The 17,453-nt window shown below is 38.9% G+C and overlaps 1 protein-coding gene across 1 annotated transcript in view; it reads right to left on the bottom strand.

Annotated features, from left to right (window-relative positions):
• Window positions 1-281: 281 nt before the first annotated feature.
• Window positions 282-17,453, bottom strand: part of trmt61a (tRNA methyltransferase 61A) — a 21,690-nt gene continuing 4,518 nt past the window's right edge. The window contains exons 2-4 of the mRNA XM_007574881.2: window positions 16,681-17,025; window positions 9,063-9,329; window positions 282-1,040 (exon numbers count right to left, since the gene is read on the bottom strand). Of these exons, the coding sequence (XP_007574943.1) occupies window positions 730-1,040; window positions 9,063-9,329; window positions 16,681-17,011 (909 nt within the window). The 5' untranslated portion in view covers window positions 17,012-17,025 and the 3' untranslated portion in view covers window positions 282-729. The remainder of the gene's footprint in view (window positions 1,041-9,062; window positions 9,330-16,680; window positions 17,026-17,453) is intronic.

The raw sequence follows: 17,453 nt of genomic DNA, 5'->3' as shown, positions 1-17,453 counted from the left end.
TTCATATAAATCCAGTTAGCTGCTTTCAGAGGTGATGGCTGGTTGGATACAGGCAGAAACTAAAACAGCTCAAATCTTAAAAACACTGCGTTTCACGCAAATGGTAGTTATGAAGCATTACGGCGGCGACACATTCACATTGTGTGGTTGTTTATACAGTAATCAGTTGTATATATGGAGAAATAGAGGGAGGAGACGATGTGGTACCAATGTTCTTCCCTAGAACCGAGATTATGAAGAATTAAAATTTCTAAAGTTCTAGAACACAAATGCATGACAGATGTTTTAGATATTTAATAGTAAAATACATTTTAAACTCATGCATCTCTAGGTCCATTTCCCAATTACACTTTGCATTAGTTTATGATATGAAATCCCAACAAAATTGTTGAGATGATGAGAGAAAATGTAAAGTAGTTGGTAAAGCACCGTGTAACAGACACAAAATCCTTTCAGTTAATTTATTGTTTTCCATGTTTGAGTATTCTTCCTTACATGGTTCAGTTCAACAGGCTGCAGTGTGAAAAACAATCCTCACTCATTTATTGCCTGTATAAACAATGAGAAAATAATAATAATAAAAAAAACGCTCAGCTAACCTAACAGCAGGTATAAAAGGTTAACCTTATAAAATCATAATTCATAAAGATAAACATCCTGAATATTACAGAAGAAGCTCCTGGTTTGAACTTCTGCTTGATGCAAGCAGCAAACGGCGGCTTCCAGCCTTCAGGTTCTGGGTTTGGTGGCGAAGGTGAGGTACCCCGTGTGGCCCGGCATTTCTCTGGGCGGAGTGGTGGTCTTGATTTTTAAGGAGGCGGGGTTTGGAGCAGCAGAGGGAGGAGCCTCCTCCGTGGCCTGAGAGGAGGAAGAGGAGGAGTCGGGGCCAAAGTCGGGCAGCTGCAGGGTGACAGGTCGGACGTTGTGGACTCTGAGCAGAACCTCCAGGGTCCTGACCTCCTCAAAGCCCCGCTCCGTCAGCGCCTGGCACGTCCTCTGAACCTGCTCTATGCACGGAGAGAAGGAGCACAGCCGGCCCCCTGCAGGACGACATGGGTAACCACACCCAGATGAGAAACTGGTTAATGCGATCAAGTCTGCACTTGCACGATATACACACATTTTCATACATTTTGATTTCTTTTTTTTTATTTTATAATGTTAAATTTATTGCTTTGATTTTATGTATAAGAATAAGAAAAAAAATAGAAATCCCAGTAGTGTGGCATGCATATGAGTCAACACTTTGTAGATTTCCATGTAATACATGCAGGTGTTTTCAGGTAAGTCTTTACCAGCATTACAAATCTAAACCAAGAAACGTTCCACTCATTCTAAATATAGAGGTACAGTATCATAAATTTTCCCGGCACATAGTGCAATTTTATAGCACAATCAAGTAACTGTTACCTTCGGTTGTTATAAAAATGCTATATATCTAATACGACTTACAAGCAATTTGATTTTGTAATTTCATGCCTTGAAATTCGGCCTGTGTCTTTAAAAACTCCTGCTCAGCTCCGCCTTCAGGAAGTCAGCACAACATGGCTCCTCTATTAAACTTTAACAAGATTTCTACCAGTGTTGCTCTGAGAAGTAGCTCCTATAATGTGCAGATCCTCCAGGTGTTTACTAATGACTAGTAGGAAAATCACGGGTCGAGGGGTCTGATGCTTTGAAACTGCAGCTCTGAGGAGGAGCTTTGCCTTAAAGGCGGGGCTAAGTCCACACAGGCATTTTACACAACTAAACAGTTGTCATGGAAAGAATTTCTCAAATATGCAAGAAAAAAATCAAAGCAGCACTCCAGGTATGTTTTTGATGACGGAATAAAATAATAACATGATGTAAAGCTCAAAAAGTCAATTTTGCATAGAACTGCTCCTTTAACTGGACCAATGCATGAATATTTTTTAATCTACACCAGGGGTGTCCAAAGTGGGTCCTGGAGGGCCGGCATCCTGCATGTTTTAGTTCTCTCCCTGGTTTAGCGCACCTGGATCAAATGACGCCTCATTAGAAGGTCTAAGAGGAACATTGACATGCAGGAAAGGTTGTTACTACCACCAGGGAGAGAACTAAAACGTGCAGGATGCCGGGCCTCCAGGACTGACTTTGGACACCGCTGATCTACACCATTCCATTGTAGCTCTGGTTTTCTATTTGCCCTAAAAGTGTGATTGACTTCTTCTTGTGTGATGCCTTACGTTTTTATTGGATGTTTGGTGTTTTTAAAGCCGTCTTAGGTCTGATCCTTTGTTTTCTTGTAAAACACTTGGAATTAACCCGTTTATGAATGGTCTTATATCTATATATATTCTAGTAATACACAGAAAAAAAAAACAAAACAAAAAAAAAAACTGAAGTTTTACTCAGATAAAAATCAGAAAAACTTAGGTGGTCTAACTGGTTAAACAGAATTTTATGTAAAAAAACAAAAAACAAAAAAAAACATAAAAAATCCTTTCACTGAACATTGTGACATGTAGATATAACATGAAATGTGCATGAATACATTTAAAGGCAGTGTGTTTTGCCAAAGAGATGAGATATGAAGAAAGAACATAAAAAAATAAAGATTCTTCACTGGCTAGTTCTTTCGGCTGAGACACACGACTCCATGTTTATAGAAATCAGTCTGTAAAATTAGATGTTTTCTTTGAAAGAACTAAACATCCCTCAGGTAAGTGTTTTGGACAGGATTCCTGGGCCAATTTACTCTGAGAAAACATTCCCTCCTTTAATAATACAACTTCTACACATGCATTTGTTTCCCACAAAACGGGATATTAAAAACAAAAACAGCCATGCGGATTGTTGGCTCCAGGCCGCAGCGCCCGGATCATCAGAGGATCATCTACTGGCCGCGGCCTCTTCATCTCCACGCTGAACCCTGAGGTCATCTCGGCGGGAGGTCGGAGAAACAAGCCAACAAGCCATTCATGGCTGACCTAAAGGACACACACTGACACGGAGCGGTGCAGCTGCACAGAGACCAGCTCTGGGTTAGAAAAATAAGCTGAGTTTTCGAGTTCAAATCTGAATTAGGGAGGAGTTTTAAAAAGTGAAAAAAAAAGCCCTGCAATAAAGGTTGAAGAATAATTCATGAAGGTCACATGGAGGTGTGATTTACTAATTACAGGTCTTTGATGAGATTTATTTACTGGATGAACAGTTTTACACTCTTTCCTAACTCCAATGAGTTTTAATGGAAACCCTACTTATTAACTCAACTAGTGTTTCCAAGGTTATAAAAACAAACAGGTTGGCTGGTGTAGAACAGGTTGTGAACACAAGGTTTTAAGAGCCTCTTCTCTAGGAACGGCTGAAGACCTAAAAAAAAAGTAATAATTCACAAAGGAGACTATAAAATGAGTTAAGACTCAATAAAACACTTTGTAAAGATAAGGAGATATGTCAAATCTGCTGGCAAGTTCATCTGTAAACCCTGGTTCTCTCAACAGCAACCTCTAACAAACTACAAGAAATGTTTATGACTGAAAATTGGGCTAAAGCCATCATGTTTTTGATAGTTTTACTGTGCTTTCACAGTAAAACTATCAAAAACACTATCAGCTTAGCACTAAAAAAACTCTATACTATAGATAGAATATTTATACCAGGACTCTTTGAACTTTCCCAACAAAATACTAGACAGAAGTTTAAGCAACTTACAGAAGTATGCTGTAGTCCCAAGACAGCTGGTTAACTGGAACCTTTAGAAAAATGTGTGTAAAGTTGGCCAGACAGAATCCTTAGGAAGAGGTCAACGGTCGGGGTTCCCAGGATTTCTAACCAATCCAGACTGGCGAGGTTGACCAATAATCCCACCAATAATCTCATGATGCCCAGTGTTGTTTTTAGAACGTGTTCTGCAGGAAACTGATATCGTCTCTGATGATGATCTTAGTAGTGTTGCCAGCTACTCAAGAAGGAAACTAGCTAATGGCTGTCCTAAAATGTCATTTAGCAGGTTGATAAATGACATTGCATAATTTGGTTAACTAGTCACCTATATGATATTCTAATTTATACTATTGGAAAGAAAATTATTTTTTGGTAAAAGACATAAGTCAGATTTAAAAAAAAAAAGGTCAATGTTGCCTCAGGAGGCAAAAGTGGCCCAATCAAGACAAGCTCAGTGTTTCTTCTTCAATTATCCAAGAGGGGCACCCCGCCTCACCCATGAGGCTAATCGTGGTGTGTAGTAATTGTATGTGTTCACAGTTCATTTAAATAATGCCAGATCATATTGTGAGCTATTTCTGTCCCTTAGTGATTACTCATCTACCATCAGCCCTTTCTCAAGCTGGGTTTACAGTTGAAGCGTTGACCTGGTCTCCAGGGTGTGCATGCCAATCACTCAACATGCTTGCTCAACTCATGCTTGCTCTCTACGCAAACTTTTATGTGTCAGTCCAGTTAAGTTCTGCTCCATCATTGGCTTCAAGGATCTACAATTCATGTGCAGTTTGTGACTGTGACTTAAGGACTCAACTGTCTGTACGTGTTTTAGGATGGGGGAGTGACTTTCATGTCCTAAAGTGAAAGTCCATGATTTGGATTTGTGGTTCACGGAATATGAGGTCTGAATACAAAGTTACCAATTTGTCAACCCTGGCCTGCATGAACCTCATTGTTGGTTTGGTTTAGAGTTTCTACATTTAAGCAGAGTTTATCAGAGTGCCTTAGTGTTGAGAAAAAGCCTGCTGCAGAGTGAGGGTATATTTAAATACTTAGGTTTTTCCCAGATTTGTTTCCATCCATTCATAAAAAACATTTTTGTTGACATAGCTTCTAAAGATTCCAACAAATGTAATTGCATTGCTGTACCAGTAGGTGGCAATGTGGAAATCCTGACCACGGCTAAAGCAGTGCAAGGTTAAAGATTCTATCAAAGTTCATGTTTTATTTGATATTTATCATTTCCTGCTATTGTGCTTGAAGGTTACAGGTAGAAGTTAGGACAAAGAGCACATAATAACTATTCACTCATTAACAGATATTATGGTTAAAATGAAGTTACCATTTCACTTTACTGGAATGGTGATTCACAACAATCAAACTAAGTATAAGACAAGAACAACTACTTTTTTGCTACACAAAAACCTTGAAAACTTAAGAAAACAAAGATTTTACTACTAAAAACAAATTCCCACAGCAAATATATCAGGAGAAATTTAGTGTCAATATTTTGTGACACCTTTGGTTTTGACAAAGTAATTATTTTAAGAAAGCATGGTTGTACTAGCCTTTTAAATCCAGACACCTATATGGAATCAAACACATAGATTTCTAAAGTGACTTCACCAACACAAGGAAAATATATTTCATAAGCATCTGATGCATTACTTCCTCATGGGTTGTAGCTGTGCAGATAGTCACGTCGTGCTTCTGCATTATGACCGCAGGAGCTCAACACTTACCTTTAAATGTGTTATTTGATCTATATTTACCTCTGTATTTTCAGGTTTTCTAAGTCAGCCTCATCACACAGCGTCTTACTTATTCTGTCTTATTCAGAGCAACATTCACCAGACCAAACATTCTTTGCTTTAACAGTTTTCATGTTCCCTTCCAGGCCTTTTTTTAATAACTTCTGCCTGGCACGTGATCCTTTCGGTGATTCACTGTACATCCAAAGGTTTTAATGCAGTTTAGCTTTTATGAGGCATGTGAGGAAAAGGTGCATACTATATGAAGTTCCAATAAAAAGCAAACAAAAAAAAAAGATCAAGTCTACAGAGGAGGAGTGCATTGTATCTGGTAACCATTAAATTAGACCGCAGCATACTTCAGATAGCAGTCGTTCCTTTGGCAAACAGGACCAGTGTTCCCCTCGAAACAGTCACACAGTTTAGTGTCTCCTGGCAACGAGACGAACACACTGGGAGGGGTCGGGTTGATCATTCAACAAGGGCGTCTCCAAGCGGCTGTTAATGCTGTCAAGTTTGGACTGAAAGTCTAAAACGAAAAGCAATTTTGACATAATCCTGTGATTCCTCCTGGTGAAGTTCACGGTTTACAAGTTTATCTTCAGGAGAAACACACAGAGACAGAGAGAGTGAGAGAAAGTGAGGCGGTGAGTGAGTGAGAGAGAGAGAGAGAGAGAGAGAGAGAGAGGCTGGAGATGCTTGTTAGGATTTAAAGTCCGTCTCAGAGATCTGGGCTGCAGGCCAGAACATCAGGAAAATTACAACTCACAGTAGGGGGAAAAAGTATGCTTTCCTACACAATCCACTGGAGGAGAAGAACTTCCTGAAGCTTTTCAGCTTCAACTCACAGAAACCACAAAATGCTATAATAAAGGAAGTCAAGAATTATTTTTTCATTTCACTTACTTGGGTCAGTATAAAGAGGAACACTTTCTACAGATTTTCTTAGCTTTATATTTTTAACCCAGGCATAAACATGTCAGACTTTGGCTGGATCATTTCAGGACAGCAACAAACAGGAAAAAAACCCATCTTGTTCTGCAGTGGAAAGAAAACAGAGCATTTCCATATGGAGTTCCATTCAGCAGCCCTCTGCTCATAGCAATACCCAGTATGGTCATGGGATCGCTCTAACAGTGATGTGGCAGCATGTTATTTATCTGGATCTGTGTGTGTGTGTGTGTGTGTGTGCATGAGGGAGGCTAGCTTATGAAAGGAATATGCAGAAGGGACACCATAAAAGGGAGAGGAGGTAGGAGAGTTGCTCTGCAGCATAATGGCTCCTCCTTCAGATTTATCTTCATATTGAGGCTTAATGCTTGTAATGATGCTGTTGATCTCCCCTGTGATGCAGGGAATCTCCCTTTAACACTGAGCAACAAGACTGAGGGTTTGGGAAAAACAGCAAAAAGCACAAAAATACAAAAATATCCTAACTGGGTATGATGACCTCAGTGTGACTGCAAGCAGGATTCACTATAGTGAAAAAGGTAAAATACAAAATAAAACAAAAAAACAAACAAACAATGTAATACCTCATTTTGACCCTCCAATAAACTGTTTAATAGATGTTAATAATAAATTTAGCATTATGATGTAAGGAAATGTAATACTAGGCTCATAACATGGCAACTCTAACAATATTTTTTGGAAAACCAAGAAATATTGTTGGGGGGTTAAAGAACTTCAATAATTCTCTAAACACAACTACAAATTTGAAAACAGCGAAATTAAGTAAGCACAATTACAAAATCAAAAGCACAACATTAGCAAATCAAAAGAGTCTGGTCCCAGTGGGAAACCTACGACATCACTGATTGGTCGACACCGCTTTTGGCTTTTGAACTGGAAATTATTCTGGCTTTAGCATATTTGTTAAAAATATGAATATTACTGGGAATGCAAACGTGGCAACTGCTATGCAGGAATATTTTGAGTCAAGACTTGCAGCTTGTTAGCAATACATACAGTAGCTTTGTGACTGTCTTCTCACCTATCTAAAACAAAAAGAGAGTGAATGCCAGAATAATTTCTGATAGTCCAAGCCAAGGTCAGTTTTATCTTAATTATCCTCATGAGCTGCTCTGCAACTTAAAGTCTAGACCACACTCCTTACCAGGTGGTGGTGCTAATACACTAGGAAGTTACAGGAAAAAAAAAAAAAACAGAAGAAAAGAGAAGTTAGACATGAGATGGTAGAAACTACAAAATAAATCTGTAGGTTTTGAGTCATTTGAAGGATAAATGTGGAGGGTATTAAAATGTATTAACTTTATTGTTTATTTTATCAGATTTATTATTTTATTTCAAAAGTATGCAACAACATATGTCATGCTGTAGCTTTGATTTGTTAATGCAGTCAGAGGGACTGAAGGCCCATAAAGAAGAGCCACCCTGTTCTGAATAAATGAAATGTGTTTTCAAAAGTTATTATGTGATGTAATAGTAAAATAAAGTTAGAAATTACGTTGTATCAATTAGTACGTGGACCTGACATGTACTTAAACTTAACAACTTATATCTATACTCTGGAAAAAAAAAGAACTGGGATTGGGACAGTACTAAAAACTATACGTCTTGACAGAAATGTGCTACTCTAAATGTTTAGTGAAGCGGTATCTGGTGGGACTTGTTCTAAAATGTTTGAGAACCATGGCCAAACAACATGTCTGCCTCAGATAATGCAATGTTCATTGTGCAGCTTTAGCACTCACTGGAAACCTTTGCGTGTTTGCGGTAATGTAGTGGAGAAGGATTGATTGAGAGAGTGAGTGGAAATGATAAATTATTATATTACAGAGAGGCAAAGTGCATGGTGAGTGAGCAGATACATTGTTTATATAACAGCTTTGGTGCATCATGTGATGCTGAGAGTCGCAGGTGGAGCCAAAACCTGGGTGAGCTCTGGACCGAAGAGCAGAGTTCTGCACTTCATATCAATAGTAGTTAGTTCAATAATCCAACATCATTTGTTCGCCATTCTGCTACATTAAAGGGGCAGTATTATTTAAATTTATTTTTTTTTAGCTTTACATCATGTTATGTTATTCTCTCATCAAAAACATACCTGGAGTGTTGCCTTGCATATTGAGAAATCCTTTAATCCCCATGGCAACTATTCAGCTGTGCAAGATGCCTGGGTGGACCTAGCTCCGCCTTTGGGGTGAAACTCCTCCTCTAAGCTGTGGTTTCTAAGTTTCCGCCTCACAGAGCATCCCTCCTCCACAACTCACCCACTCAGCTCCTTCAGACTAGCCAGCAGCAATTAGCAAACTGTGAATCTGTTGAGCTCGTTATAGGAGCTACTTCTCAGTGCAGAACAGGTAAAAACGTTGTTAAAGGGTTAATAGAGGAGGCATGTTGTGATGACATACTGAAGGCAGAGCTTCAGAAAAAGCAGGAGTTATTAAGGACACAGAGGCCCAATTTAAACAAGTTAAGTTAACAAAGTCAAAAAAAGTAAAGTCATATTTATAACAATTGAAGGTAACAGTCATTTCATCGTGCTATGAAATGGAACCATGTGCCTGGAAAACACAGAACACTGCCCCTTTCAGTGGTTAAATTATTTTGTTGCTGCTCAACAAACAACTTGAAGTTATAATTATCTCATGGAGTCCATCTTACCGTGCTTCTTCATAGCAGCCTTGGCATGTCCCACTGCCTCCCAGGGGCTGGGGATGTCCAGGAAGACCGCATCTGCAACCCCTGTCACTCCAAACCCGTCCTTGCACACGTCCTGGTTCCTGACGGTCACCAAGTGATCCACACGGTGCTCCTTAAACTCCTCCACCACCTTTTCTGCCCGCTGCTGGTGGAACTCCACTGTGTGCAGGTGGCCAGTGGGGGCGATGGTGCGCAGGATGGCGTGGGAGAGGGATCCACTACCGGTACCTATAGAACCATCAAGGATAGGGAGATGTTAATGAGTCTAAAGATACACAGAAGGTTTCAAAGATGTCTCTGCCTACATCCCCCAGAATGCTGTGTGGTTCTAGATCCGAGTTCAGCTTTTCTGGAACAAATTTCTACAAAAAAATTTTATTAGTGAAGCTCTTTTTATCTCTGTATAAACAAAACATTATCAGCTTATTTTATCTGGAGATAAAATACTTTGCCCAAATGTTCAGATCAAATCTTTGTGTAAGACCCAAACTGACATGTTGTCATTTCTCACAAAGAGCTGTAAGAATGTCCCAGGTGGCTGCAAGCAGCTTATAGCTGCTCACTCTGCATACTTCCAGAGTGCTTTACCAATAAAAGGATGCTCGACTTCCAAAAGGCCATTCATTTCCACGTAGCAGTGCTTTTGGTGCCGTAAAAAATGATTGCTAATGTACGTGATGGGAGAGCGAGGGAGAGGAGCCCTGTTCATGTGACTTACAGTAAGGGGAGGGCAAGCAAGAGTCCGAACCAGAGGGAGAGGCCAGCAGATCCCATCCTCCACCCAGACTTTTCACTTTATCCCATGAAGTGATGTCACCACCGCCTTTGTTGTGGAGGCCACAAAGAAGGCAGTGTTCTGAAACACGACTAGAACCTTCAGACTGCTGGACCGGATGGAGAGTCGCCGTTAACAAATAACAATTAAGGTTCACGTGGCGCTTGAAAAAGGAGATAAAAACTTGGAAGATTATTGGATAAATGGTGAATAGCAAAAGAGACGGTTCTGTTCTATAATCCTGTTCATTACTGCATAAAACGAGTGTCTAATCAACATGATGAAGAACTCCCTGTTCAGACATTCAGTCACTAACGCATTGAAACCACATCTGATTACATCAGCACTCCCATCACCCTACGGCCCACAATGGATGGAAACTAACATTCAAGTGGATTTTCTTCAAAGTTTATTAGCTGTTTGCTTTAAGTTCCATAGGAATTTGGTGAAAACAAGAGGCTGGTAAACACAACAATTACACTGCTAGGACAATTTGAGAGATTTTTTTTCTCCAAAGCAACTAACTTCTCAATGAAGGGGTGTTGTTAGTTTCCAGGGTTTAGTCTTTGCTCAATACAGGATCTAAAGTCACTCTGATCTCTTCGTCTGCTTGGTAATGGAAAGTATTCTTGAAATTTTAGTCAAAATATTCAACTTGTACACACCATAAATCTGGAACAAACGTCCAGAAAAAAAAGCAAAACTGCTGAAACATTGAGTTCTTTTAAATCAAGGCTAAATACCCACCTGTTTAAAACAGCTTTTGAACCATAATAAAATGAACAATAATCAACATATTTGATGTGCAATGACTATTTTGATGCACTTGACAAAATATAATGTTTATTGTTTCACAATTTGTAAACTTGAATTAAATATATTGCCACACAAAATAACCTGAAGCTAGTTTTTATATTTTACAATGTCACTTATGCAGCAGGTCATTTTGCCTCTATATCGTTTTATCGCCAACTTTTTCCCACGTCCAAAATGGTGCCATCCACCATGCCTAATTAATACATTGTTTCTAAGCTAATTTAACAACAAGTAACAAATGAAGCTTAGGGATTTCAGCCATGTACTGTGTTGCAGCAGCAAGGTTACTTGGCTCCTGTAGGATTCAACAAAAATCATTCTGCAAACTTAGACTTGTGCAGTTATATAAGAAGAGGTGTACTGAGACATTGCTCATAAATGAAACGTTTACTGTTAATAGGAAATAGCTTTGTGGCTGCAGCACACTTTGTCATCAAAGAGTGTCTGGGTCCAATCTGCATTAGCTCAATAAATCAACAAAGTCAGGATGCTGATGGTTTCTGGTTTTTTGAAAAGTTCCGGAAATAGAAAGGATGGACAACAGCCAGACCTCAGAGAAACATAAAACATTAGCCGCTTTGCTTTGAAATTAAATAGGGATTTTCTTTTTTCTTCCCTAAAAAAAAGCTTTTCTATCACTAGTGTTCTTTATTCAACAGGAGGTGGGCAGGAAGAGGGACAGAGAGAAACTGCACAGAGGACTTTTGGTGCCCATTAGAGAGCTGATTCCTATCAAATTCTACCACAATTTTACAACATTTTTCTTAAATAAAAATAAAAAAAGTGAAATGGAGTAAAACAAAGTTGCTATAGAAAGTATTTCCTTCAACGAACGCATGAGAATATCAGCACAAAGCGTGTTTAACGACCAATTGCACTCATAATCCGGATGAGTCTGAAACATAAGTTCCAACTTCAGGAGGAGGAACATGTGAGGAGCAGATGCAGCCGGATGGAAATCATCAGCTGACTGGAAAGATTTTACAGACAGAAAAAATCCACTGGAAACAGTGACTAAAAATTCCAGTGTGACAGACCTAACAGAGGATGTAGTTAAAAAAAAAAAGGATTGATTCAAGTCACAAGAGGCTCAGCCTGAACGGCCGTCATCGGGCCTGTTGGTGGATCCTGCTCAGAAAGAAACTTCCACAGGTTTTGTTTGGACAAATCAAGACAAGGTAGCACATAAAAAAATGAAAAGTGGTTTACAAGTGGCTCAGTATGTATCTTAAATATCAACAGCTGGTTCTGTGAAAATCTGAGATGTTTTTGATAACTTTATTGACCAAGAAACAGGATAAAGTCCAGACAACACAGAACATACAGTGGCTAGAAAAGGTATTCACTTCCTTGGAGGTTTCACCCATTTATTGCTTTTACAAATCAATCGTGATCAATAAAATATGGCTTTTTGACTTTTTTCTTGCATATAAAAATATATTTAATAAAATAATGACCAATAAATAAAAATATGTAATTTTATGTGCTGAAGAGGGTGCATCTACACCAGAAATAGCAAAAGTCTCAAAACAGAACCCTGAGGTACACCATAATGAAAAAAACTTAAACAAAACATAGAACTTGATGCAGCCACACTGTACACCGATACACCAGCCAGACACCTTTAGTGACATGACCGTCTACTGGCTGCAGACCAAGAGCTCTGCTGCCAGGCTTCACCTATAGGAGATATTTTATTCTGAGATGTAGAACATTTGTTGTGCAAACATTTAGAGCAGTGGACGTCCTGCCACACTGGTCCAAAACCAGCAGCATCTGAGAGGTCTACACATGTCACTGCTTTGCAGAGTAAAACATGACAGAAAACCAGGACAGAGGTCAATTGTCTTAACTTCCCAGCAGTCGATTTAGAAAGCGAAAGCAACACAATAATGTATTCTCATGCTTAACCCAATGCAGAGGCTGATCACCTGAGCTAAGAGTCTAATCCCACATGTTGTAGAGCAGCAACTCGATGCCAACTCCACGTGGCGGCAGCTAATCTGGTTGACGCTGAGCGTACGTGGCGTCATGGCACAATACTGGACTAGCACCAAAGCCGTGCTTAGCACTGCTTTGAGTCAGTACTAAGTTGCAAACTGTAATTGATTAACCATTTGTAGCAACTCACAGATAAAGACATCAAAGTTTGAACGGGAGACTGGGCGTTGTGGCTTAAGAAGAAAATCTCTTATTTTTTTCACACCAAATCTTAATCTTTTTTCTCACTTAAAAAAACAAACAAAAAAATGACAAAAAAAATATTTTCCAAAACAGTGGCTTTTATTTCAATCATCTATTCTGTGATTTGTACGCAAGTGTATTAGCACCAGGCTAATTATGAAAATGTAGTTATAATAAAAGCAGAATAAACACACCTATACCAGAAAAACATGTCTTAAAATTATGAGAAAAAAGTTGTTTTAATAAAAAAATAATAATAATGGATGATTCTTTGAAATAGAAAGTTGCTTACAAAGTTTTCTCAAAGTCCTGCAACTGATAATTTATTGCTGAGGTGTCAAAAGATTAAATATTTCTATTAAGACTTATCTGTAAAACCAAAGTAAAACTTCACAAGATGCTCAACATTCCTCATTTTAATATCTTGCTAGTTTTCGTTTCTCATAAAATACAACCTCATTCTTTTAATATGACTAATTCTCGTACTTGAATAAATAAATAAAATCTTTACCCCTGACTAATATTATATTGTAGACCTCAAAGTCCAAATAAAATATTCTGTAAAACATGTTTGTCAAACAGGATTGCTGCTCTGGGTGTGCTGACATCCATCTGAACTATGGAAACAAAAGGACTGCATTGATGGGGGGGATATTTTCATTTTCCAAAATGAAATGTTCAAAATCCAAAATTTTTATTCATTGACTAAACCAATTTATCACCCCTTTTTAAGACACTTTTTATTTTTTATTGAAAACTGATATTTTCCAATATTTTCCAGATCTTGCCTGTTGCCAAGTTAATCATTGGACATGAATGCTTAAATGAACATTAACCAAGTTAATGCAGGCGTGACTAAATGCAAAGCAGCAGTAAATGATACAGAGTATTAGACCCTACTCTATTAGCAACAGCTGACAACAGACGGCTGAGCCACTGTGGTGGGCACTGGAGTGTGAGAACATTAAACAGCACAAACATCTCAAATCTCACCTTGTTTATACAGAACACAAGCTCACACTGGTTAGAAACCTCCTCAGTAACATGTGTGTCACTTATGCAATCATAAAATGCTTTAATAACTCCTTTTACTCCCAGCTGTCAATGTTAAACCCTGAGAGCTTCATTGATTTGAACTCATGTTTGCAGAATAAAACAGAGTGAGGTAATCCCATTTCAGCTACAGCAGTTGCACTAAGTGCTGAATAAACAGAAAGTATGTGGGAGTCATTTATATTATTGAGAAACTTCCCCTCTCAGATCACGTACACACCATTTATTACCCAAACACAATCAATAACGTGGCATTGTGCACCGTCAGCGCACGCACGCGCACACACGTACACGCACACACACACACACACACACACACACACACACACACACACACACACACATTTTTCACTTCCAACAAGCTGAAAGAAAGTCCAACACTCAAAAACATTTGGGTCATTCAATCTTAGTGATGGAACTAGAGCGGAAAACCGAATGAAGAAACGGTTTGCAAACTGGACAACAATATGCACTGCAGCCACTCTGGGGGAAAAGACGAGTACAAACAAAGCACTTCCCAGAATGTGTATGTGTGTGTGTATGTGTTACTGAAACACCTGAGCTTCTCTGGGTGAAAACATCTGGCGCAGAATCAGAGGTGTGAACATCAAAATTAGCCACTGACCATCAAATAAATAAAACACTCAATACACAGCACTAAGCAGCAGCTACAACAACTCTGAAGAAAATTGCATAATATGAGTTACAACCATATCTAATAGTGTATTTCTGAATTTGAATCATCTATCCCTGATTATGCTACTATATTCACTGTAAAAACAAAATCAAGAAACAAAATGTCCAGTCTTTTTTCTACACTTTCCACTTAAAGCTTTAGAACATCAAATCAAAAATCATTTTAGAAACTCAAAAGGATTCTTTGTTTATTGCTGACTTAAGTAAAAAGATCAAAATCCTACATTGCTATTTATTTTCTTGATTGAAGTGTGACAAAATTGCATCAAACCATCACTTTTGTTGTGCACCATCACACCACCAGAGTACACCCAATAATTAAAGCTCGGTAAATACAGTTGTTGCTGTGAATATACGGTACTTAAAAACAGTCTAGCCTAGGGAATATGCAACCTGCAGGTCCGGAGCTGAAAGTAGCTCTTTGGAGATTCATAAAGTCTCCTAACAACTTTGGCTAAAAATAATATTGGTTTTAAACATCAATATAAAAACTAATACAGGTCTTGATGTTTGTTTGTTTTTTCCAGAAACACAAACTGCCAGTAGTAATGGGTTGTTGGGATCTGCTGACTCATAACAATCTAAACCCTTCAAAGCTTTGGAAACGTCATGGATGGGAAGCTGGGAAACAGAAGGTGTGATTAAGTCATGAATAGGAGGAGAAACAAGGGGGTTGTAGTAACTTTGAGGGTCATTTAAATGTTTAGCTGTAGGAGACAAATAAAACTGTTTTACAGCTTTGAAAAAAGCAGCACAATGATATATGCAGAGGTGGAAATTGTCACCAGTCAGCCTCTAAAGCCAGACTTTCTTGCAGCTGCTAATAGCCAATTCTTCCTCTGTAAGAGATCAGGAGTACGGCGCAGTATTGGGGTCAAAATTAAGACTATTGGACACCCAGCGGTGGCTAATTCCTTGTCACAGGAGGCTATATGCATTTCCAAAACCAGCTACTGATCTGATTTATGTGAGCCCAGCCCTGCTAACTGAGCAGCTGTTGGCAAATGAGACGGAGGCTGCTCACTAGTGTTTGCTTTGGAGAAGCTAATAACTAGCAGACTAGGCTGGTCATTCACATTATTAGATACATACTTTTTTCTTTAAAGAAAAGAGTCTAAAGAAAATGTCTGACAACATATCTCTAAGCGGCATGTATTTGGTTCATTGATATGTTGTCTTGGTAGAATTTACTGTAATCCAACATGACATCAAGCATAAGCATCTGTACACAATACTGATACTAATACAGAGCTGAAGTTGGCTTCCAATTGAAGCTTCTGGGAATTGTATTTAATGTTAAATAAAGGTTTTCGAAACTACAAACTGGGTTTCAAATATTCTGATCTTAGTGTTGAATAATCTAGTCCCAGTTTGAAGACAAAGTACTGAAGTTTAAAATACATGAGATTACAGCATCAGAGAAAGGTAACTCAAGGTAGGAAAAAATAAATAAAATTTCCCTTTAGCCATTTCTTGAATCAAATGTTGCAATTTGAAGCCAGCTTCAGCTCTTCATGTTGATATTGAGTTTTAAATTTTAGTATGGTGACAACCATAACCAGGGACTATGGCAAAAGGCAGGATGTTTAATGAAAAATATTTCCAGTTTAAGTTATAGTCTATAAAAAAGAACTATGTCACAGTTAAAAAGATGCAAATCCTATAAAAAACATCTTTAGCAAAATGTCTAAGATCTCCTTTGGTGGCTTGAATGTGGTTTCTTAATACTCCACACACTGATCACTTCACACATCCCCAAGGCCTTGTCCAAATCCCAAACAGATGACTGGGATTGTGAACAATCTGACTGAAACTGAGCGAGAGGAGGGGTACAACCTATGTGGGTCCCCAGTCCAACATAGAAACACACAGGACAACCAGTCACCTATACACACACCCTTACCTGAGGGCAGCTGAGTGTAAAAGACACTAGCCAGATGCAGCTACAAAACATGAGAACTATCAAAACCTGCTAACACAACCCAACATGCTTGTAACTTCAACCACATTCAACAACAGTTTGTCAAACACACGTGACACAGAGACAGTTCCCACCTGACTCACAGACCACCGATCCTGGCTTCAGCTCCAGCATCATTGTCACCATGGCGATGTCTGTGGTGTACAGAATCTGGGTGCGGTGAGGCAGCGCGACGGTCCACAGCTCAGGTGTGGGGTGGAGCACATGTACCCATCCGCCTTTACTACAGGTTACTTTACAGCCGTAGCGCTGACCGATAAGGTCCGTGGAATGGCGAATGACTCCGAAGCGAGTCTGTGTCTGAGCGCCGTGCTGCACTTTGACAGCCGTCACTGAGTTGTGGCCCAGGTGAACAATGGCAACATCCCCATCTTGGATTAAATTGGAATATTCAATGAAACTCATGGTTGGCAGTCAGTCTGGAAAACAGAGGTGAAGTATGTTATATTAAAAAGAGAAAAATCAATATGGCTGTGCTTGTGTAGGCTGGGAATGAAATTTAACATATAGCCTAAATTAAAGCCAATTGGGAACAATATAAAACTTTATCAACAAAAAGGTTTAAAATATAAACAAACCTTCAACTAGAGCTTTTAAGGTCTTGACTGGGGACCAAAATTGCAACATTTGTTACATTTTCAGCTGAGTCAAACTAACCAAAACCTTTGGAGAAAAGATGTCCCCCTCTGCCATCATCTATGTTGGTGCTGCACCAAAAACTACCAAAGGAAATGACACAAAAACCTCTGAAGAAGACAACGAGGACCATTTTTGTTTCCTTCTTCACTAAATGGAAACAAAAATGGAGTAGAGGTGGTAGAATTTCTCTTGTCTTTACTAAAAGACC

Source organism: Poecilia formosa, unplaced genomic scaffold (genome assembly GCF_000485575.1).
Source record: "Poecilia formosa unplaced genomic scaffold, Poecilia_formosa-5.1.2 Scaffold364, whole genome shotgun sequence".
NCBI classification, from domain to species: domain Eukaryota; kingdom Metazoa; phylum Chordata; class Actinopteri; order Cyprinodontiformes; family Poeciliidae; genus Poecilia; species Poecilia formosa.
This window is presented reverse-complemented; position numbering and strand designations above follow the sequence as displayed.